General features: G+C 42.6%; 2 protein-coding genes across 2 annotated transcripts in view; one reads left to right on the forward strand and one right to left on the reverse strand.

Annotated features, from left to right (window-relative positions):
* The window catches only part of LOC119180982 (uncharacterized), a 60,271-nt gene extending 44,524 nt beyond the window's left edge, over window positions 1-15,747 (forward strand). Inside the window, exons 10-16 of the mRNA XM_075876010.1 lie at window positions 3,132-3,271; window positions 5,117-5,290; window positions 6,255-6,362; window positions 9,366-9,494; window positions 12,063-12,137; window positions 12,246-12,386; window positions 14,456-15,747. Of these exons, the coding sequence (XP_075732125.1) occupies window positions 3,132-3,271; window positions 5,117-5,290; window positions 6,255-6,362; window positions 9,366-9,494; window positions 12,063-12,137; window positions 12,246-12,386; window positions 14,456-14,596 (908 nt within the window). The 3' untranslated portion in view covers window positions 14,597-15,747. The remainder of the gene's footprint in view (window positions 1-3,131; window positions 3,272-5,116; window positions 5,291-6,254; window positions 6,363-9,365; window positions 9,495-12,062; window positions 12,138-12,245; window positions 12,387-14,455) is intronic.
* A 3,490-nt stretch (window positions 15,748-19,237) lies between these two features.
* LOC142774586 (uncharacterized) lies at window positions 19,238-22,593 on the reverse strand. The gene is made up of 2 exons (XM_075875067.1): window positions 20,789-22,593; window positions 19,238-20,260 (listed from the first exon to the last, which is right to left on the reverse strand). Exons 1-2 carry the CDS (start codon window positions 21,130-21,132, stop codon window positions 19,630-19,632), a joined length of 975 nt encoding a protein of 324 aa, XP_075731182.1. The 5' UTR covers window positions 21,133-22,593; the 3' UTR covers window positions 19,238-19,629.
* Window positions 22,594-24,181: the final 1,588 nt, after the last annotated feature.

The following is a 24,181-nucleotide window of genomic DNA, read 5'->3' on the forward strand; positions in this document are numbered from 1 at the left end:
CATAGCTCTAGTAGATCATTTTGACAATCCAGTTTCTCCTAACATGTGTGCCGATCTTTTAAAGGACACTTTCAAAAACAACTTTTCTTTAGTTGGTAACGTCATCCTGCCTCGTGTGCAGAACACCAACTATATCGTCATGCCCCCAATTTCCATTGATCCTTACGGTATTGCTAAACTTATAAGTAGCTTGCCCATTCACTCTTCTCCTGGCCACGACAATATTGGTTCTAAATTTCTGGAAAGCAGCGTTATTTACAGTTCAAGAATACTAACAAATATCTTCCAGCAATCCTTAGGTACACCAACCATTCCTACACAATGAAAAATCGGGAAGGTAGTGCCAATTTTTTTATCGGGTAATAAACACTCTCCTAATAACTATCCCACTATTTCTCTAACAAGCGCTCCATGTAAGCTGTTAGAACATATAATTTTTCACCAACCCCATTAACTTTCTTGAATCTATTTCTTTACACCTGCTCAACATGGCTTCCACAAACATTTTTCATGCGAGACACAACTCGTATCATTCACTGACAAACTGCATCATATTTTAGACTGATCATCATGTGCCGACTGTATTTTTTTAGACTTTGGTAAGGCTTTCGGCAAAGTCTCTCACCAACCACTACTTTTCAAATTGAGCCTACTAAACCTTGACAATAATTTTCCCAAGTGGATTGAGTGTTTTTTATGTAACAGAATTCAATATGTTACTGCTAACAATCACAATTCGTCATCTGTTGTGGTTCACTCAGAAGTACTGCAAGGGTCAGTCCTTGGCCCACTTCTGTTTCTTATATATATTAACGACCTTACATCTTTCCTTTCTTTTAACATTCGTGTTTTCGCAGATGATTGTGTTATTTTTCCTGAAATAACCAGTGATAATGAGATTTCTTTCCTTCAATCTGATCTTAACATCGTATTAGCCTGGTGCTGCACATGGCGAATGGACTTAAACATTGGCAAATATAACGTAATACGCGTGACAAGATCACCCAACACCCCACTAATATACTACTTAAACAACATCCCGCTCGATCCGGTCAACTCATATAAATACTTGGGTGTTCTTATCACGACGAACCTATCTTGGGCACCTCACATCGAATACATTACTAATACTGCCAATCGCCTGTTAGGCTACATACGTCGTAACTTTTCAAAAGCACCAGCAGCACTAAAATTGCTCCTATATAAAACATCAGTAAGATCCAAACTCGAGTATGCCTCTTCTGTGTGGGATCCTTACCATGATAACTTGATCGCTTCACTTGAACTTGTACAAAATAACTCCGTCCGTTTCATACTGTCCAACCATAATCCCATTGCCAGTATAGCTTCAGAGAAATCCAACCTAGGCCTCCCTTCACTTGCATCATGTCCCAAAATATCCCGCCCAGCCACTTTTCACAAAAAAATCTATCATCCCGCCCTTCATGACCAACTAATATTCAAACCTCAGTACATATCCCATTATATTGACTACTATCATAAGGTTGGCATCACATTATGCAACTCCCAGTGTTTTCATTAATCATTCATACCTCGTACATCAACAGATATTAACCATCTACCTGGGGACATTGTAACTATTACTAATGACCACCTTTTCTGCTGTGAACTACCTAATTTTGTATAATTATAAAGGGTACAATGTATTATGTATTTTATGTATTATGTTCATATTGTATTGTGGCCATTGTCCTTACGCAGCTAATATTGTATAATGAGGAGTTTTTTGTTTGCTGACTAACCTATTTTTATGCTGTGTTTTATTCCTTGTAAACTTGTAACCACTCCCCTTTATAATGCCACACGGCCTTCAGTGTAAATAAAATGAAAAATGAAATATTCAACCGTTTGAGAAAGGTAACTATGCTGCAGTAACACTGACAGTTGGGGAAGTTGGTGTGGTTTCATAGTTAAGAACGGCCCAAGAAAACAAGACAAAATGTAGAGGAACCGGCGCTTGTCCCTGTGTTTCTCTTTGTTTTGTGTCTCGCTTTCTTGCGGCGTTCTTAACTATCAACTATGCTGCATTGATGATTGTATCCTAATGTTATGGCGTGTGTTATGCTTTTATTTTTTTGGATGGGGGGGGGGGGGTATTTTCTTGCTGTATCTAGTAGAAACAGCAGAAAACATAGCTTCTAGCTTCTAGCACTAAAGATAAAGTATATTTATGGGTTTTTCTTCATCAAACACAACCTTATTTAGCACTAACAGATGAGAAAGCCAAAGAAAATATACGGGATCTTATTTCTAAGTATTGCGGCCATCTATCAGGAACTTCTTCGTTACCTGTATAGTATCATCTTCAGCGCCGCCGTGGTGGTCTAGTGGTACTCGGCTGCTGACCCGCAGGTCGCGGGATCGAATAACAGCTGCAACGGCTGCACTTTCGATGGAGGCGAAAATGCTGCAGGCCGGTGTGCTCAGATTTGGGTGCACATTAAAGAACCCCAGGTGGTCGAAATTTCCGGATCCCTTCACTATGGCATCTCTCGTAATCATGTGGTGGTTTTGAGATGTTAAAACCCAAATATAAATCAATCAATCAATCACTCACGGTCGTCATCACCATTATCATCACTTGTGGGGACAGTTCTTGAGATTGTTCTGTACCTCAGTGTTGTGACTGGTTTGCCGCATATTCATATGGTATGAAAGGCGTGTAAAGTGCTTCGTCACAAGTGCTGAAGGTGCGAGAGCACGTCCTTGTGCTGCATATTTGCCCCAAAGATGGCGGTACTTGTCCTGGTTCAAATGGAGATGATGTCCTAGTTGAAAATGCTGAGACCCTCCTACTATGCGCGTTTATATCATCAGAGATGAGTCTACATTTTGCACGCCAGAACCCAAGTAAACTGCGCCTGAACATTCTGTTTGCAGAGCGACTAGCCGCCATTAGTCGGGCAAACTGCCTAGCAGGAAAGCTACCTTCACAGTTATGAAAATGGCCTATTTAGCCATGACATGAAACATTCGCCGTCATCTTTTGGTCCCATTTACTTTCTTTACATTTACATCATAATACCTATAATTAATATCCCTTATACTTTCCTTGGCTTTCAAATGTGTAAGTTCCAATTAACATCTAACACTGCAATTTCTAATTCCAGGCTACTTCGGCGTTGCGTGGGGCATTGGGGGAATCTATTACTTCAGCCACATACAAGAAACGCCTATCACACACAGACGCCGCTTTGTTGCCTTTACTCGTGACCAGTTTAGGAAGATATCAGACTTTGAGTTCGAAATGGTAAGTGTTTGTATTTACTTTATTGCGTGTGATCAATATGTCACTAATGTAGAGGCAAAATGCAAGCCAATTAAGTAGAATGCATCGCATGATTATAATTATGCAACTTATTGATGAATTTACATTGCTTTGTGTTTGTCACCATGTCTGACATGACCACACTTGTAGCACGATTGTCATCTGATCAGGTCTGCTTAGGTTCCATGTCGTAACGGCAGAGGAGGCTTTTTAACAGGTTGTATATGCAGTTGTAATTAACAGCTTAGGGATTGGGGAGGGGTCACCATGCAACTTTTTTGTTTTTGCTCAATGACTTTGCGTTTATGAGGGACACAACGCTAGAAAGAGAGCTTCATGAATTGTGGCCTCGCAACCGTGGCTAATTTTCTCCTCCTAGCAGCGTGGAATTTCGGATCAACTTATTTCACAACAAATAAACTACGACACGAATCCAGATGCCTTTTTCAGAGCTGCAGCTTTTCTCTTGTCAGCTAGAAGAGCACACATTTGCAATTTCATCAGTGGTTCATTGCCACGCAATGTGCCTTGCATGTGAATAATTTCAAATTCTTGGATTGCACAGTTTAAACCAATAAAAATATGGAACAGGATTAGTATGTGTCCCTTCATAGGGATTTGCATAGAATGATGAACTGTTGCGCTGCAGGAACAATTTATTGAAGCTTTGTCAGCAATTGCGTTATGACCCACCACTGTGGTGTAATGGTTATGGTTTTCAACTGCTGACTCAGAGAGCACAGTATCGAATCCCAGCCATGGCAGGCCCATTTTGATAGAGGCGATGTGCTGGAAGCCCCTGTGCTTAGATTTAGGTGCATGGTAAAGAACTCGAAGGGATTGAAATTTTCAGAGCCCTCCACTACGGCATCTCTTGTAGTCATATGGTTTTGGCAAGTAAAACTTGAACAATTATGAGAAGTTACGCTATAAAAATTTGCCAGCAAGATTCAAGTTAGTGAGCAATGAATGCTTGTCAAACGAAAATGTGCATGCACATATGTTTATTTGTACGTGAAAGGGCCAGTGAACAAGTTCCAACTTTTTTTACACCCCTTAAACAAGCCCGTTAATGCGGCAATCATATTTTAGGAATATTATAGCACTGCCTATTGGCAACATTACACACAAATGAGCTTGTTGAATGGTCCTTTGCACTACGAAAGGGTGCCTTGGCTTCGCCGTAAGGCAATTTCGGCCTCACGGTCCTCATTTTAATTTCTCTCTGCTGCCCTTTGCCGTTTTGTGGAGCTTGAGACTAACGATGCACACGATATATTCAGAATAAAAATCTCAGATATGAAGTGGTGTCGGGCAGCTTTACTGCTAGGGGAAAGATGCATACCTCACTAGTGCCTCGTACTCCTCGCACCACGTTCCCTACCCGCACCACTGTGACATGTGTGCAAGGGTAAGGGGAAGGTTCGCTCGGTGTTTGACTTTGCACCAATGATGTTGATGTAATTGCTGATGTAGTGTTGCGTTCACAAAGTGGGCATTGTCGCTGGAAAGGTGCACTCATGCCTCTTCGCTGCAAGAAAAAGGTGGGAAGGATAAGCGAATAACTGAAACCACCCAAAGCAGGTCGTTCCAAACCCTCTATCTTCCTTATCGCAGCACCTATTCGCATAGTTCCTATGGCAGCATGTTCACATTGTGCAAGTGCGCAGTTATTTCTCTATTAGAAATTGTGGGCCGCGAGGTTGTTTACTGGCCCTTAGAAAAATGCCAGTCAAGCAAAGTTTGTCTGTAGAAGCACGCTGTACAACATTCCTAACCACCCACTGCTTAGTTTTTAGACGTAAAACTCAACGATTTCTTTTGCAGCAATACGAGGCCTTCAAGCCCCACCTTCTGCCGGCTATGCACCCTGTGTATCACCGTGTTGTCCGAGTGGCCAATCAGCTGCTGCACGGAAACCGAGACATTCCCCAGATTCACGATGTCACATGGTCAGTGTCAGTCATTGACAGTCCCATGAAGAATGCCTTTGTGATGCCTGTGAGCACCGTCTTTATTTCCTTATTCTTTACTTCTCTCTCTCTATTTTTTGTCGCCTCTGGTACAACCATCTTCATTTTCTGTTGAGTACTGCCCCAGTATTAAAGTTCACAAAGAAACAAGAATAATGTGGAATAAATTATATGAATCTGTGGAATAAATTAGATCCATTTGGCTCCTAATTGTAAAACAGCAGTGGGTGTTACTTAGGATAGCAAACGATACATCACATTTGGGTCAAGGCTGATCTTGTCAAACTGCTATCAATTACACCTACCACTTAGTCCTGACTGCCTGAATCAACTTTTTGATTGTCTGTTTTTTTCTGCTGTGTTTGTAATGAACCACACAGACTGAAGCGCAGTGGTGCTGCTTTAACCCTCATTGCTGTTCCTTCCAAAGCTCATAATGAATCACTGTCAAACTAGAATTTTTTCCTTAGTAATGCTCAGGCTTAGGGCATTTACATAATTGCATAAATACAATGTAGAAAATTGATTTCACAGTGTTCATTTGTATTGCGTGCAGGCATTGATTCGTAACTTTCTTGTGAGAGTAGGAGAAATTTCTTAAAATATATATTGTACCATCACACTGTGTATCAACAGTAATCACTTTGACTGTTTTCTACATCTGTTTGAATTATAAACACAGTGTCAATACCAAATGGATCTTTGCACATTTAGAATTGGCAGTGAATTGGCCAAATTTTAGTGAGTTTTGATATAAATCAAGTGGAGGTACATCCTCCTATTCATTTACTTCAAAAAGAATCATACATTGAATCATAGACTCTGTTTTCATCTAAATTTTTATTGCTAAAAGTGCCTGATAACAGATTGCGTGAAAATAGCTTGGTTTTATATAACTGCTACTTTATTTCACCAACTGCCTGAAAGTGCAGGGGATGGTTCACTGCTATACTCAATGCATTGTTAACTGCATTGTCCATTGTCCTTTGCAGAACGGACAGATTTTTGTGTTTGCCGGCATGCTCGAGATCTGCGGAAACGACGAACAGCTGGGAAACGTGCTTGCTCATGAAATGGCCCACTGTGTCTTGGGGCACGGTGTAAGGAACAAAGACTTCCAACTAAGCTTTCATGGATGGTCTTTCTCTTTGCATGTGTACTTTTAAGCATTTTGTGAACTTGTGTTAATTTCACAACACTGTCTCTGATAATTTTGATCTCCTCTTAGAAAGAAAACAGAAGCAGGTTTACTAAGTTTTTTCACTGTTATAAATATGGTAAAAAGTAGTTAAGATGTGTCCTCTGGTCCTGGCAATCGTATGCTTTGTTTAACGGCATCAAACTCTTGTTGGTTTCGTCATGTCTGGCTGCAATCTGGCTAAATTGGACAACACTCGTATCATGCCGAGCTGCCATAAAACATATTTCCGGTTGTTTTTCTGGCGATAAAAGGTATCGTCACATTTGCATAGGGCTGTTGGTGGTGGCGTGTAATAAAGTAGGGTGTACACGAACAGACATCGGTAATTTAAATTAACGAAAGCGTTTAGAAAACAGGACGTTGGCAGCACTGATCTGACGAATGCAAAGAATAAAAATCAGGATCCCTGCAGGAATCAAACTTAAGCATTCTGTGACAGCTCCTTAAACTTCTTTGGAAAAATACCCAATGCAGCTGTAATGTTGGTGCAACTTCAAATATCATTGCTGAGCTGGCTATCTAATTTGATAAGAAAGCAACAGACATTATATATGCACTCCTAGAATACAGTTGTCATGTCTAGTCAACGTCAAATGTGTTGTAAGTGCTAGCTCTGCTTTTATGGCGGTATATTAAACATTAGATTTGTATTATTCATTACATTAGATTTGTATTATTCAGCAAGCTATATTGAAGTGTTACTTGGCTCCGAAGGAGTACGGTAATGAAAGTTGCTTAAAATACTCACGTCGTCACACTTTCAAGTGCCCTTCATTTTGACGATGCTGACCTCTGTGCTCTAATGTGAGGGATGATGTTATGTCAGAGTGCCAGTTTTGTTCTAAACCCAACTACTGCACATACGCAAGCAAGTCAATTCACCCTGTTCTGCTTGGCTCACAGATAAAAATGCAGCATAGACAAGTACTTGATGACTGTTTCGTGTGAAACTGATTCCCACGAGGCGTGGGATCTGCCAAATTTTTTTTGTGCCTATGTATGTGTGTGTATAAAATCAGACTAAGTCTCACGTTTTTAAGAAATTGAGTTTTATTTGACTTTAAATCCTATTAACCTTTAAAGGTGTGTAGAAATAAGACAGTTTTCAAAAGCATCCATAAAAAAAAAACCTCTTTTTTGTAACATAGCAATGTTAATGTCCTTGTAGTACATGTGGCAGCAATAGCAGAGATAGCTAGTTATAAATTACCGCTGTGATGTTTATTTTTCTCATTGCTCAATGTTACGAGATGTAGAGTTACGAGATGCCGATATCTAAACACAACAGTGTAATTGAATGGTACTAGTGGCAGTAATTTATTATTAGGGGAGTTCTCCGCACCTGTAGGCACTTTCAATCTGCATGGAATTGAAATTCAAGTGACATACAATGCAGCTAGTAAAAAAAATTGTAACAGTGTAACTACTATCGTGAGCACCATGACAGAACGCACAAGCACCTGGTGAATGACCCCAAATTCCACTTTGGACCTATACTTGCAATGATCGATGGCGCTTTAAAAAAAAATAATGGGGAAAGGGGGACACTCTTCTGTGAACTGTTGCCACTCCCATCAGGTGGCTGTTTTTTATGATGCTTGAATTATGTCACAAATAACAGCTTGATGTTGCAGCGCCTGTTATATAAATCTGGTGGAACAAAGAGCAGCGCCATTTCTTAAAACCATATCTTTGCTGTATCTTCATTTTATGTGTTACACATGCACACATGCACAAGTGAATAGATAAGAAGTATTTTGCACGGAGCTGTCGACAGCGCAGTGCCACGTTCCGCTCGGCATGCCTGGCTTGTGCTCGCAAGCGGGTATTCATGAGCAATCAGCTGCAACTTTATCAGCAATAGCTGGGTGGGTATGCCAAAATTTAGAGGGACTGCTTCATCTTTCCCATTTTGTTTGTGACTGTGGCCATAGCGAATTGCTCTGCATCGAGATTGAAGCCGTTTACAACGTGCTCGCATGTTCCTTGTCATAGTGTTAATGATAGTACATTTTTACATGCATGCACAAAAGAAAAAAAGGTATCGTAAGCAATCATTTCACACATAGTCATAACAAAGCAATAGTAACAGAGCTGAGCAATTGCATCATTAACACTTCTTTAAAGTAGAAAGTCTGATTCAGCAATCTTGATTTCTTTCACTAGCATTTTATTTAACTGGCAGAAATAATTGCGCTCTGTAGATTACAGAAGTATTGCATTAGCGTATACTAGCAGACTTAAAGAACTAAAGAACTTGTGAAGAATTGAAGAACTCGGCAGGGTGAGGTAATACAGAAAATGAAAATTTTCGTGTTTTGCCTAATTTATTCATTTCCGATGAACACCAGCCATTTTTCATTGATCCTATCCATGCACCTTGTCGATAATGATGCTCATAACACCACTACAATCATTCTTCATCATATCTGCTTGAGCATGTTGCCTCTTTACAGCAGCAGTTGTTTTGCATGCTGGGTCACAACTTGTCAGTGCCTTGTTTTGTCGGAATGCCACGTGAAATGCTTAGGCACAGTAGCAAAACTTTCTATCAGCTTTTTGGGTTCACATTTGGCTGAAATTAGCGGATTGTTACATTCAAATTACTACAAAATGGAATGAGTTTTCTTTAAGTTGACAGCACTTTGGATGCTTGCTTGTCTTTTTTTTTGTCACCAAGTGCTGTGTTTTGTGGACGGCTATCAAGATGCCTTTTCAAAATGGTTACCTAACTTAATAACTTGATGCAACAGTGCAAATATTTTTTCGTGAAATATTTCGTTGCAGTTATTGCATGCCTCACATAATCTGTTTGGTGCCCTAATTTGCTCATTTCGCATCTTCTGCCAAAAAAAGGAAGCTCGAATAACTTAGATGGATGTTCAATTTTCTCTTCACACAGGCAGAGCAAGTGAGCTATGCCCATCTCATCGATTTTGCCTTGGTTGGCTTTCTGGCAGCTATTTGGGCCATCATGCCAACTGATGGCATCGCTGTTGTAACGCACTGGTTTTTCGAAAAGGTTGTCAGCGTGAGTTGCTTTGTAATTACTTTTTTGTACAGAAGGGCATAGATTTAGGGAGATCTCATTCAGGTACTGCAGTTGAACTCTTGGGAAAAGGACATGCACCAGGCCGCTATTCTTGTCTTTTATATGAGGTGTATCTTATAATCGAGGTACCACGCATGCATTTTTTTATCATCCCCTTGTCTCAGTGTAGGCACACTGGTGTCCCTTACACTGATTTGTCGGTTACATCACTGTCTCTTATAGAGAGGTTCGACTCTACTATATATATATATATTTTTTTTTTTGTCGTAGCCTCTCTTCACGAAGCGAGGTGCTAATTATGGGAAATGAATCGGGATCCTAGCACTAATAGTTCGTACGAAGTTGCACTTGATGAGGAGGAAAAATGCATTTTCAGTCATGTAGCTGTGAGGGAACCCCAGTGGCTTTAATCAGCCATAATTGGCGTCCACGGGCTTAGTTCTCTGGACATGAAATGTGGTGTTAAATGGCAACTGCTTATCCAGTAACTTGATGGCAGAGGATTTCAAACCACCGCCACAATTCATGATATGGCCGAACTATGTAGAACCAACATGCAAGTGCAATTAATGGGGGTGTTTCTTAATTGCCTGTGACATACTGTGTATCAGACACATTTGTCTCCAGAACAGTAGATGTGGATCACGATAAACGGGGCTGTGAAGAGCAGGGTTTCTTTCTTTCTTTATCTTGCTTCACAGTCCTGCCATAGTAGTTTCTGACGGAGCCCAGACTCTGTCTTTTTAGAGAGTGCCTTCCTTTTTTTTTAAGTGAAGCTTTGATTGTCCTTTTTTAATATAAGAACAAAAGAGGGGGGCTTCACTGAAAGCTTGTTTCCTTTAGTAGATACCACTTTAAGGACTCCCACTGGGAAAGCTTTGTTTGCGACTTTTTTACAGTGATTTTTAGCTTTATTTATGGTAACACCGAAATTGAATACGAAGTGCTCCAACCATCGCATAATTTATGCTAGCATCCTTAATTCAGAACGATTATGCATCAGTTCGAAACTCCCACCTAAATACCATAAGAAAGTAGCACCCCACAGCAAGGCAGCGCCTAACACTACGTTTGTTCAAGCTTCGGTTACGCTGAATGCGTTAATTTAAAACAAGGACTCACGGGTGGTGAAGAATGAAACGATGTGGATGGTTTGAGCGTGTCTTCCTCAGAAAAAAGAAAAAAATTACTGACGTAAGCCGCCAAAACCAGCTTGAGAGCTGCCCAACAGAGCGAGCGGGCCTCCTGTCTACCTCAAACTACAAAAAATGTTGATTGCACCTAAGTACTCGGATGAGCTTGCACCCTTATTTTAAAACCAAATTAAAATATTTTAATCAAAGGCAACACTCATCACTAATAAGGGGTCAGAAGCGCCCCCACATCCAGCACTCTCAAATAATGCAAGCATCTAGATTTCCCAAATTTGGTGTCAGGGGTTCTTTAAAATAAAACCTACAGAAAATGAAGTGAAGTAAAATATAGGGCATTTAATAGAAGGGATGATAGATCTTAACTCTCGTATAGTACTTATGACATAAATGGAAAGGAATCAGAGTGGATGAAAAATCAGTTTGCTGTCGTTTGGACCGAACCTACGCTCCCAGAATCACAGAAACACAAAAACCCAATGAAGGGAATGAGAGAGTGACTGTCGCTGTAGGTAAAAAAAAGAAAGAAAAAAAAGAGCAACAAACGAGGTTATGCTGCCGGGCCACGGCATTTCAAGGCAATCGTCACTATTTAGTACAAATGCACGACTTATCAACTAGAGCCCCTGAACAACAGAAGGCAGCACGGATCCCATGAATTTGTGACCAATGAGAGCAGGTGTGGGTTTCGCATCTCCAGTGGGGTTGGGCCTGTCCGCTCTCCATCCCCGTGATGTTAGGCACCATGACCTTTGAACCACAGGAATGGTAACTGGTAAACAAACTTACTGAACTCTACGTGTGCGCTGCACCAATACAATAACTCTGAAAAAGAAGGGAAGGAATGGAATGATGCTAAGTTGTGCTGTGCATGACTTTGCATTATTGTGGGTGATTACTTGCTAGCTTTTCATTGTTTGTTGTACGTTTATGCATTATTGACATTTTTTAGGATTTTAAAGCTATGGCTTTTTTGTAAAATGTCTATTGTTTGCGTATTACGAGCTACAGGATTTGTGCACAGCAACAGCAGAGCGGGTAGTGGCACCGTGTGGCATCTTGTCTATCTAAAATGATCTAGAAAAATTTTCATCACTTTGGTAGAAACTGATGAAAGTACAAGTAAACACTTACATCGCTTACCAGTGCTTTACATAAGCTGTTACAGAAGAATGTGCACGGTGCTGCAGTATTATTGCTTTCATGCCTTTGTAGACTCTGCAGCATAGATGTCGTTGCTAGCATGTCGTACATTTCTCTGCTAACTTGTTTATATGCATACACTAAGTTTATGGATGAGATACATTTTTCTTATAGTATCGCCAGAGCAAGCTCTCACTAGAGAAAGTTTCGGGCAGGGGTTATCTCTAACCGTCTAATCTTACTGCCTTTATAGCTTCTGCTAAGGCTTCCTTACAGCAGAAAGCTCGAGCTCGAGGCCGATGAAGTTGGTCTTCAGCTAGCCGCAAAGGTGAGCTGTTCTCCTGTAATTTGCAATTTAGTAGAATTTGTGCTTGGTTTTGACAAGGTTGCAGGGGAAATGCGTCCAGCCATGTTTGCTTTTTTCTTTTATTTCCAGGCATGCTTTGATGTGCGGGAAGCTAGTGCATTCTGGACAAAGATGAGGCTCATGGGAAATGCCTTGGATGACGTGGAATTCATTTCTACTCACCCTAGCCACGAACACCGTTCAGAGCACCTGGACAACCTCATGAACAGTGTATGTTCTTCTTATCTCTGTCATAATTGACAATGTCTCTACGAGGCAGTTACGAAACATAATGCACCATTTTTTCTCTAAATTAACCACCTATCATCGACGTATTAAGGAGACACTAAAATGAAATGAAACAGTCAATTGATTTCGATTGATGAACTGTGCTCTTAGAACTTTGATGTCATTAAAAGGGCCCTGCAACGCTTTTTGAACAGGGTCAGATAATGGCTGCGAATTGGTAGTTGAGGCTCCTAAGAACACTTGAGGCAAGCGTTATAGCGTGGCATACAGCCTAGAATTTACACTTAATTCTCAAAGCTGGCTTGAAATCGCTGGCTCTTTCTACAAATGATGCCATATACCCGAACTTCTGTGCCATATACCCACTTCTATGGGGGTTGGCTGACTGGTTGCATGATTACTGTGGCCGGCACAAGATGCCGTCACGTGCTAATGCATACATTCATGATCTAATTCAAAGTAAGCCGTGCATTTGAAAAAAAAAAACTATAAAACAAACAGTTGAAGATCATGATACAGAATGTATATAAATCAGTGCTTATGTTTAAGCTGATTTCTCTTTTTGATGGTGCCATTTCTGTTTTGATGTGATAGCTGTGGCCTGAGGTGTTTTTAAAGTGCAGTTTTGAAGGGGCTCTGAAAAAAAAAAAAGATTTTGCTCGTGTTAGTAAATTACACCTTCACATTTTCAAAATTGCCAATCAATCCTCTACAAAATGTGCAAGAAAAAAATGTGGGTGGCAAAGCCACTTAGAAATTCCTACACTGAACAATGTGACGTCACAATTTTTTACGTCATCCACTAGGTTCTACGTAGTACTTAATCTGTAAAAATGAAGTACGTTGTTCTTTGAGGGGGGGCTATAGGCTCAACATACCGAATTTTAGAAAATGTCATGCAGTTAATGTTGCTAAAATATGAAAAAAAAAGTGCTTTGATATCCATGACGCCATGCTTGGAGATTTTGGCATGAAATTTAAAGTTGAAAGTTTGAACTTGATTCTCTCCTGCATTAAAGGGACACTAAAGTCAAATAACAATTTACGTCAAAGTGAAAGCTCAATGTATGACAATATCTAAAATGACAATGTTACCAACAACAGTGCCCGACTTATCTTGAAATTAAAGTAAATACACAAGAACACATGCGCCAATGTAGGACATTCTCAAGATGATCGCCATGACATCAGACGGACCCCCTACAATTAATCACTAGTAATCTATCTAGCTACTCAAAATAAAGACCCTTCCGTGCATCAAGAGATGCAATAAAATGCTGCTTGGTTATTTCTGTTTGATTCATGGAAAAAAGAACCGCCGGATGTTACTACGGGCAGTGGCGCGAGTGGTTGAAAAATTAAATTTTTGTGTAGTTACCCTGGACAGGTGGTGCTATCTAGTGGGGTGCAGTTAAACCAAAAAATGTCTACAATCTCAGAGCTAATGGCAGGAAATCTATCACTGGCCGTTGTTGCTGCTGTGGCTCCTTCTGCTTTCGGTCTGCTGCAACTAGTGCAGTAAAGCCGGGCAACGTTGTGCGCAGCAACAGTGACGGGAGTCGGTTCGGTCGGTCCGCTTCTTGAGGAGGGTAATTCTAAGCACGCTAACCCGATGCGAACCACTAAAACGTGATTTTATTTCAAAATAGGCCCTTCCTTGGCGCAACAGTAATACTACAAGGTTTCTGGATCACTATTTCAACAATAAACGTCAACTTAATAGTTGCCTTTAGTGTCTCATTAATGAATATATGCTGGTGAAATTAACTACATCGAAGTTCCCATAGTACAATTTATCAATCTGGACTGATTCATTGTTCCACTCTAGTCTACCTTTATTAGTATTCTGCTAAAACTAGGGATTGTGCGCTCCCTTTGACAACTGCCGTGTCCACCTTGTCCAACGTTATGCTACCCTTCTATGATCGCACCTCTAAAATTCCTAAAATGCTAATAGTACAGTAGCCTGATGTAGCATTACTATCTTTATTTGCTGTTAGCAGTGGCTGTAATTCTGCAGTCCTAATTAGCACTTGTTTCCTACGATGCAGGCTATTGAACTCAGGAGGCAATGCCATTGCCCAAGGTTGCCACCCCAGGATCCCCGTGTGCTCATGTCCATGTTGAAGGAACAAGTCAAGCAAGAGACACTTGCAAAGCAAGGAATCGTTGTCTTGCAGCCGCCTCGCTGAATTGCTATGACAGTCCTGTTTTTTTTCGGGTACATTTTCGTCTTCCTTCTGTTTTACGGCAGATTTTACACTTTTATTCTCGAAGCCCCTACAGTCCTAAGTTCTAATCTGATTTTACTCTGCACCACCAGTTTTAGCTATGCTAGTATAGCATAACTCGAATGTTTACATAGAGTAACACTTGATTTGTGTACTCTTTCTGCCTCATTTAGCTGCGGTGCGTGCCTGTCCAAGTTGCTGGCATCAGTTAGACTGCTTCTTTTTTCTGTGGTTGAAGATTTAGAGCTTATGCTTTTACTGAACTCTTTTTTTTGTTTATTTATTGTAACTTTGAAGTGCACAATGTAAAACTTTGCAAACACTTGTTTGGTTCTTAGCTTAGCTGCCTAGTAGTGGGACCAATTGTGTGACACGCCTAGTAATTACGCAAGTGGTTGCAATAGTGACAGGCGAAAAGAAATTTTGCATACAAATACTAAAAAAAAATGCCATCATTCAATAAAACAGGGAGCAGCTGACAAAGTAACCACAGGAGCAAATGTAACGCTTAAAAAAACTGCACATAAAGCGCTTCATGGCCATACAAAAATTATCCTCCTCTTTCGTGTCATTCTGTATGGTATTCGAACACATCAGAGCACTTGAAATGTATGAACCTTCGTCTATAGGCATTTCAGGCAACTGGTAAATTAAAGCAGTTGTTTGCTGCAGCTTTTGTACAGTGCGCAGGTAACGTAAAAGGGCTTAATGGGAATGAGTCATCATGTTTCAATGTTTTGTGCACTATATCAGCAACACTATAGGCGTGAGCAGAGTTCAGCAGTAGTATACGCAAATGTTTAAACGGTTGTTTTGTATTATTCATCCTTTTTGAGAATGTAATGATCTTGATTGCCCACTTTTGTAGGTGGCTAATACATTTCAAATGGGTCTTATATGACCTGCCACAGGATTCTATGCGGTAGCTCAAGTGACTGTGCACTTGGAAATATGAAGCAGTGCACGTTGTTTCTAATTTATTCATGCTTTCAGGCTAAGCCTTAAAACAGAGTACAAGAAGCATCAATGGAATGGGATGGGAAAAACTTTATTCAGGTCCGCTACAAAAGAAAAATAAAGGTGTGTCATCAAATAAAGTCGCATACTAATAAGTATTGTTTACAAAGATGAATTTTATGGATTCAGCATTGCCACTACCTGCTGGTAGTTCATGGGGATTGCACAGATTTTGACAGGGCTGGATTTCACACTTTCTTTTTACCACACAAACCCAGTCTGCATGCAATGGAATAGCAAACGCTTATAAAGGAAATCAGTACGTAATGAAATAACGCACCTGCCGTGCTGGTCGGGCGTACTCTGCAAGACAAAACTTGCTCTTTGTGAGTGCTGCCGTCTAACTTCGCTAGTGCAGGACTGTGAGGAATCGTGACAGTTTCTATATATTTGCGAGGACGTGAGAAAGCCTTCATGTGCCTTAAGATGGCATTCGTGAGCCTTTGCATTGTGGAACTGACGCTGTTGCTTTGTACTCTTGATTTTCGTGCTCTTGGAAACCCAACGCCGGGGAAGGTTGGCCATTCAAAATCTTCAATACTAACTGGTAAGATATCAGAAGAACTATCATTCAATCGATCAAGGCCATTGATGCGACGAAATCGCGCTGTTTCAAGGGCTTCAAGCCAAGGAGGACATATGCTTTGATCCGGATTGTGTGGCAGGTCACAGCTGATGCACGGCTCATTTGTTTTGCGGCTTTCAGCCATGTTGCATCGTCCGCGATTCTGTCGCTTGAAGAACGAGTCCTTGGAATTTCGCCTGCTTTTGTGCCACCTACTGCGTAGCTGTGCGTCATTGCTGGAGGCACCACTTTTGCTTTGATCCAGTTCATTCAAGCAAGTGCGGCAGTCATGGTTTGGCAGCTGAGATTCAGGAAATGTGCTTATCCGCGAGCTCCCATCAACAACATTTTGGATACGTGAAGCAGGTTTCGGCTCTTGTTGGCTCTCACACAGGCTTCTTGATGTGACGCCAGGCTGCATTTGTACAGTGACAACTTGTTCTTCGGGCCTCGGAGGGAACTTTGAGTTCATACCGTCGCTGAAACTATCACTGTCAAGGAAAGCTTCTGATCGCGGTTTGCAATTTTGTACTTTAACAGCGTCGCTTTTGCCATGTGGCCGATCCAGGTTATTCAATAGACCTGCTTGGTTGACGTCATTATTGTTCGGAAGATGAAACTTCGTTGTTTCTTTCTTGCAGTTATCAGCTTTGACAAACCCCTCATTGGGCATAACTATGGAGTTGCTTTCAAAAAAGTCCTCTCGACGAAGCAATGTTCTTGGATTTTCCTCCTTGGCCTCGACTCTAGAATTTTCTTTAGTGGAGTCCTCACGAAGAAGGAATGTGTCTTGTATGGAATTCCTGTTCTGTGAATATTTCTTTCCCCTTCGTTCCCTGTGGTCATTTTCATCTTCGTCATCCTGTGGTTTGCCTTCTGTTGTTGTGGACGAATTCTGATCACGGCGATTCGGATTGTTCCTCCATTTTGCTGACCTCTTGCTTCCATGTTTGGCGTTTCTTTGTTTTCTTAGCCTCCAGTGTTGTTGAGTCACAACTACTTTGCTTACCGGCATGCTTTGCTGTGCTGTCTCTTCTGCTTGGCTGGGAGTTTCAGTGCGTATTAACGAGACCAGACTGGCTAGTGGGGCTATTATAGATGGTGCATTTTGTCGTGGAGCGTGCCACAGTTTACAAAGCAAGAAGAGGTTATTCTGTAGCAGCACATATAGCAGACTGAGCCTACAGCTGCTGAAGCCTTCTGGAATCATGCACAATGTCCCATTGTTCTTCCTCTGCTATGATTAATGACGCACTGTCTTCTATGTTTCCCAGCTTCGAAGCTTCTAGAATGTGCCCATCACATATACTGCAAAGTAGACTGAGTATCAATCACTCCTGCTGCCTGGGCAGATATATTTTTCTCGCAAACAATTCATAACTGCGTGATATGCACTGGAGTACAGGTCATTCATAAAGGTCTTCAGCGTTGCGAATTCAGAAGGGAGAAATTTTTATTCAGCTAGAAATTGGCAAAAGCTGGAGCTGATTACCTTTCACACCTGGGGTGGGCCACAAGGTGGGAATAAAGTGAGCACATGACTGACGCTGTTCAAGATGTTTCTATTAGAAAAGTGAACATCTCACTGAATGGTCCACTAAGCTGAGGACTACAAATATGACTGCAGGTTAGGTCAATACGCAAGCAGACAGAGTGAGATGAGGAATGTGTGTGAAAAAACGAAAACAGTTTTAATCTAGTGGTAAATTAACAAACTATGAACAAACAATATAATAAGTTAAATGTAACTAATCATGTGGAATTTTGGGTGTACGAATAGATGAAGGAATACGTTACATGACTGAACGTGTTGAGTCTCTGACTTGATGCAAGAAGGCGCAGAGTTCTGGCATGACTGTAGTGTCGGCAGAGTTCAACGCTGATGTCTTTGGTTCTTAGTGCTTGAAGGTGATGTCGAGCAGGTTGCTCTGACATGAGAATTAAGTTCCAATGCCTGTATTTCCAATTTAACGAAAGAACTTGAGGTTCTCGGTGACTTCGTTAAATTGTGGTTCACCTGCCCTAGTTTTGTGCTTTTTACCTGCACAAAAACAAATCGACAATCATATGAAAAGAGCTGCAGAACTATCAATACAAATGGCTAAGTCTAGATGGCCCACCCATGTAAAGCCACACTAAAAACTTCTAGAAGGTATACTTGTTCATCTACTTTGACGCCATGTTAGACAAGTAACTAGGCTGATTAGCAGGGTGATATTCTGTGCTTCAATCCCCCCTTTGTTTCCCTGTGTTTTCTTTCTTTGGGGAACGAAGACCTCGACATGGGTCCGTCATGCATGTCTCTTTGCTTACAAGCTGCACCTAGATATATTTACCACGTCGCTTTTTAATTAGGGCAGGCTCCTCAAATGTGTGACAGTGACAACCTGTTATGGCTATCGCATCTGACTCGTCCACTTACAGTTTTTTCTATCGGAATGGTCAAGCATCATGCCCATGGTGGCTAGGGGTGCCGAGTAGGTGAGGTTGTCGTGGCTTCTTGGTAATCCCCCAAGTTTGACTGCTGTACTTTAGTTGCACTAGAATGCATTGATTTGAATGAAAGCCATTGATAACTTTCTCTCAAAGCACCAGCTGGATATACTCACCCTATCTGCCTGCCATTTGGGTGCGTTGTAGGGCTGTAATTGTAGTGAACTTTTTAAAATTTATTAAAGAGAGGCCAATCATTCAATGAAATTGGCTTTGGTTCTTAATTCACTGTCTGCCAAATATGTTTTTGTCAAGGATACTGTGAGGAAATGGAAAATGAATGGAGAAAAATTTTACATGCCTTGTGATAGCAAACCTCCAATCTGTTTAAGGTGGGAGCACCATTGACTGCTTGCTACAATGCAGAAAAAAATAAGAGAAAAAGAATTGCCTGCTCTGCATGTTCATTTATTAACCTGTGAATTCTAATAAGTGTCATGCTTTCTGAAGCAGATCTCATCAGATTAGATGCTCTAGAGTTTCCAGTTATGACAATGAGTGTGTATATGAAAACAATGACACTTGGGTGAATTGTAATTAGTCAATTGTGGTTTATTATCCGCTTCACAAAACCGTTATTTCAAGTCATTCAATTAAGTGTGTGAGTTGGACATTGCTCTTGAAAACTAATTATGCAGAAATCCATGAGTTAGATGGTTTATAGAGAAGAAGTTATCCTTTCTCTGTAACGGACGCTGTGAGGTTTAATTGAGAAGAACCATGCTTGAAAAGCTTGAGAAGAACCATGCGGTTTTTCATTTGCAACACCTGCTCCTCATCCTTTCAAAGTTCGTAACTGTCAAAGTTGTGACGTCTTCTGCGATTTATTGAACACAGTGCAAAAAGATGTGCATATGAGTGCGAGACGTTCAGAAACAATCTCAGTGTCTCAGTTTATGTACTGATCTACGTGCACTGATTAGCCGCTTAATTCTGTCATCTCCTTTTGATGCTTTACCACAAATGGTAAGTTAGCCACGCTTTGATTTTCCCAAGGTCTGAACAGTCCGTTTCCAGCCGGTTTGGTGAAACGTTCGAAGTAAGTCGTCGCGAAACTTCTGATTGGCTCGACAATAATTCTCACCAACGCAATGAAGGTCCTCTGTAGGAACATGCTGGCAGCACTTCTGGCAGTGCGCAGTGCCAACAAGCCACGGCTAACCACTGAAGAATTTTGAGGCCTTCTGTACACGGGTGTGCGGAGACCAATTCGCAGGAGTTCTTCCACTGTGTAGACTCTCCGTCCCTGCTGTGTTGCCGATGCGCTGTCCACGCTCGTCGGGTTGGCCAGCATGGAGTTGATGCATTTTATCACGTGATACCTCTCGTCCCTGACGGCTGGGCTACGGGCTTCCTGGGTCCTGGCCGTCTTTGCCGTCCGTATGTCGACGTCGCTGGTACGCCTGTGCCGGGACACCTCGATCAGCTCGAGCCAGCGTGGGCACATCTTGGACCGGGTGTCGTGGTCTTCTTGGTCGCAGTTGAGACAGCGCTGTCGCTGTCCTGTCGCTTTTGGGTCTGAGATTTCTCCATTGGGCGCTCTGGAGGTCCTGGAAGACGGAGAATCGGGTGCAATGAGAAGACGCCAACGACGGAAGGCAATGCTAAAAATTGTGTGCACTTGCGACTGAGAGTTTGGGGGGCCATGGTAATAGCGAAAAACAAGTTCTAGCAATGTTCCTCAGGGTAGAATTGTTTCAGCATTGGCCTTTGGCATCATGTGTGCACCATTGCGACGGAATGCAACGTGTTGTTTTATAACTTTGCATCTGTATACACACAGAACGAACCTACACAAAGTTTAGTCAAGTGACCCCCCCTTCCCCCTCAAACACCGCCAGCGAGAATTTCTGCTTACACCTTAGCTGTGCTTGTAGGTTTGACCGCTCGGTTTCAACTACCATGTCCAGGCTGCAAACTAACAAAATAAATGTTTTTAGGACAAGCTGGTCTTCAAAACTCTTGCTCGTGAAAAAGGGAGGGTTTGAGCTCTCTTGGCTACGCCGTGCAGTGCTACTTGGGCATTATTCTTTCATTCTGCAGTGGCACATGCAACAAGGGGCATCATTAATGCGTACCCTTTAGAAAAGGTTGGTGATTGATGTGTGCACACAGCCATGACGTGTCCAATGCGGCCGCACAGCTTGCACCGAGGCGGCCTGTCGACGTACATGTGGACCTTGTGCTGGACGAACCCAATGTCCACGTGCTCCGGCAGCTGCGTCGAGGCAAACGTAATGATGGCTGGGCTCGGTGGGTGTGGTATGCGCACGTTGAGAACCGGCACGGGTGACCGCACGGCGGCCTCAATGTCCGTGGCCGTCATTCCAGGTGGTATGCCGTACACGACGCCGACCGCCTTGAACGAACTGCGCGGCTCGTGAACCTCGACGGCCACGCCGCACAGCCGCCGCAGTCCCATCAGCACGGCCGTCACCTCTGTCCTCAGGGTATCCACGGCCAGCAGGTTGAGGTGCGTGTTGAGACGCACTCTTCGTATGCCGTCGGGAGCTATGGTCTCGAGCTCCTTGGAGACCCTGATGCAGTTGAGGCTTCTCACCTGCGTTCGGGAAGAAAACACTGAAATTCGGTAGAACTGGAAGGAGTCCTGTAACTTTTTCAAGTAACCATCGAGGGGCTTTGCTAAAGGAGTTGATTGCCTCACGAAACGACCGCTGCAAGAACGTTTAGGATCCGTTGAGTGCGAGCGGAGTTGCAGACATTTGTGGCATGCTGTAATAGCTTTATGACGAGTGCACTGGTGTGTTGCATCACGCGCACGTCATTACCTTGAAAATTTACCTTTTAACAGTGAAGCTGTTCTTTGTCAAGGTTTTCATGTCTGTTTGCCATCGTAGATCGTAAATAGCAGTTGTGTGTACGAATACAACCGATAAGTTCATTTTGGTCAACGCTCTTTTGTTTCTTTTTTCTGCGTAATATATACGGATGATTGATGTTTATATACGGATAATTAACGTCTTTGGCGATTTCAAGTGATTCGTTCTAAACTATGGGACAGCAGCAAGCCGTCCCTATTCTACATGATAGAGGTACATTATTAACATACGGATAACATACGATACACGAACGCTGAGGTGTTAAATGTTCGATGATTTAAAGTGCAATGTACTCTACTATAGGAGAGCATTAAGCTGTCTCTCTGAAAGGATATAAAACTTCAACAAAATAATTCAGTTAGATGTGGCATATCTGTCTGTCTGCCAGTCACTCGATTCAGCCACCCGGCCAAAGTTTTTGCCGAACGCCTAACCATCTTGAACTAATGGCTGCGTTCATACTTGTGAACATTGTCGATCAAAAAGCAAATATTAGACATATTTGATGTGCGACATCAATACGTCAGTATTAGAAGGCGTGTTTCTTTACTAGAACATACATAGATACGAAATTCTCAGGACCCTAGCGTTTCTTAGGCTGCACTGAAAATGTGACTCTATTCACGAGAGCAGGCCGGCAGAATAGCACGCAGATACGCTGCCAATCTTTTTAAATGCGAAGCATTTCTTAGCAAACTTGCGCGACTTTGAGTGTATCTATCTATCCATCTGTCTGCCTGCCTGCCTGTCTGTCTGTCTGTCTGTCTGTCTGTCTGTCTGTCTGTCTGTCTGTCTGTCTGTCCATCTGTCTGTCTACTTTCAGCTCTCCTGGCCATTCCGATAATGGTATCAACACCAAACTTCGTTTGACACAACATGACTGTATGACGAGCATATTTGTGAAGTCAAAACATGAAAACCATGAAAATATTCCATGAATGTCATGATTTACATTTCATGGTCCTGCAGATCTTGAGGTGGTTTTGTTCGCATGGCATGTTGCAAAACTGGTATGGTATGGCATGATTGCATGGCAAACACAAGCGACAGGCCCTAACATGAAAATCATGACATGCATGTCATGTAACAACATGACTACATGCCACGCTCATGATGCACTCGCGGCCATTTCGCTAACGTCACATATACCAAATTTGGTATTACAGTACGTGCGTGATTGACGAAGGTATGTGACTGGTGCAAACATGATAATCATGAGATGCAAGTCATGTAAGAACATGATTACATACCACGCTCATGATGCACTGGCGGCCGTTTGGCTAGCTTCACTTATACCAAACTTGGTATTACGGGTCGTGAATGGATGACAAAGGTATGATACTGGTGCAAAAATGATAAATATGAGATGCGTGTCATGTAACAACATGACTACATGCTACGCTCATGATGCGATCGTGGCCGTTTCGCCAGCTTCGCATGTACCAAACTCGGTACTACGCGACATGAATGGACGACATAGGTAGGTAAATGACACACTCAAACATGATAATCACGACATGGGTGTCATGTAACAACTTGACTACATGCCACACTGATGATGCGCTCGCGGCCGTTTCGCTAACTTCACATATGCCAAATTTGATATTACGTGACGCCAATGAATGACGAAGGTCTTTGACTGGTGCAAACATGATAATCATGAGATGCGTGTCATGTGAGAACATGACTACTTGCCACAGCCAAGTCTACAATACATTTCGACGTGACGCGGTGCGCGTACTCGCCGGCGTTCATTTCGTCGGGTCACGCCGGCGTTGCCACGCCAGGCACGTGTCCTGTCATAAACTCGCAGGTGCGCGGCGCGCTGCGTTGCTTTGACGCATGCGCGTTTCAGCGCGTCCGGCGTCATGAAAAGAGGGAGACGCAGTGTCGTCTGGGTAAGGGCCAAACTCCATAAGCGCGAAAATGCACGCGACAGCGACGAGCGACGCGACGTAGACCGGCGTCGCGCGATCAGTCGCTAGCGCAGGCAAACCTCATTCACGCGACGGCTTCGGCGAGCGAATTCCACTGTTGCTGGCATGAGGCCGTCAACTCGCACCAAGAAAACCGCGTAGCGAGCGGTTTCCAATTTAAAAATAAGATATATTGTTGTGTAATGGAACACAAAGTGTTTATTATTGCCTTGCAGCATTTTTTATATGCGCATGCTTAATAAACATTGCGTTATTTCTTGTTGCGCATACGTGACTCGGGCAGGGTCACGTGCACCTATGTAGTCTTCGTCTTTTCCGGTTTTTCGCCATTGGCTGCTTGAGCCCAGCACTTCCGGGCGATGAGCGACGGTTTCCAAATCTGGACAACCGAGCGATCGCGCGAAAATGAGCACGCGACACGTCGCGCGACGGCCCTGTTTCGTCGCTCATAGCGTCGCTCGTCGCCGTCGCGTGCATTTTCGCGCTTATGGAGTTTGGCCTTAACGCATCGGCGCGAAATGCAGCATGTCGCATGATATCGCGCCGGTTGCCGTTGGGTCGCGCCGATGGACGTTGGTCGCGCCTGGCGTCTGACAGTAGAGTGCTCGCGTTTCGCTAACCTAGCGTCGCTGTGCCCAGCGTGCGCGCGCGTCAACGCCACATTGGAGTATATCGGGCCCTTCATGATGCGCTC

This window comes from Rhipicephalus microplus, chromosome 10, assembly GCF_043290135.1.
Source record: "Rhipicephalus microplus isolate Deutch F79 chromosome 10, USDA_Rmic, whole genome shotgun sequence".
Classification (NCBI taxonomy): Eukaryota; Metazoa; Arthropoda; class Arachnida; order Ixodida; family Ixodidae; genus Rhipicephalus; species Rhipicephalus microplus.

Coding starts and splice junctions, on each gene's coding strand:
- LOC142774586 (XM_075875067.1), bottom strand. CDS start 21,132: ATGGGACTGCGGCGGCTGTGCGGCGTGGCCGTCGAGGTTCACGAGCCG. Junction 20,261..20,788: donor TCACCAACCTTTTCTAAAGG/GTACGCATTAAT, acceptor TCCGTCTTCCAG/GACCTCCAGAGCGCCCAATG.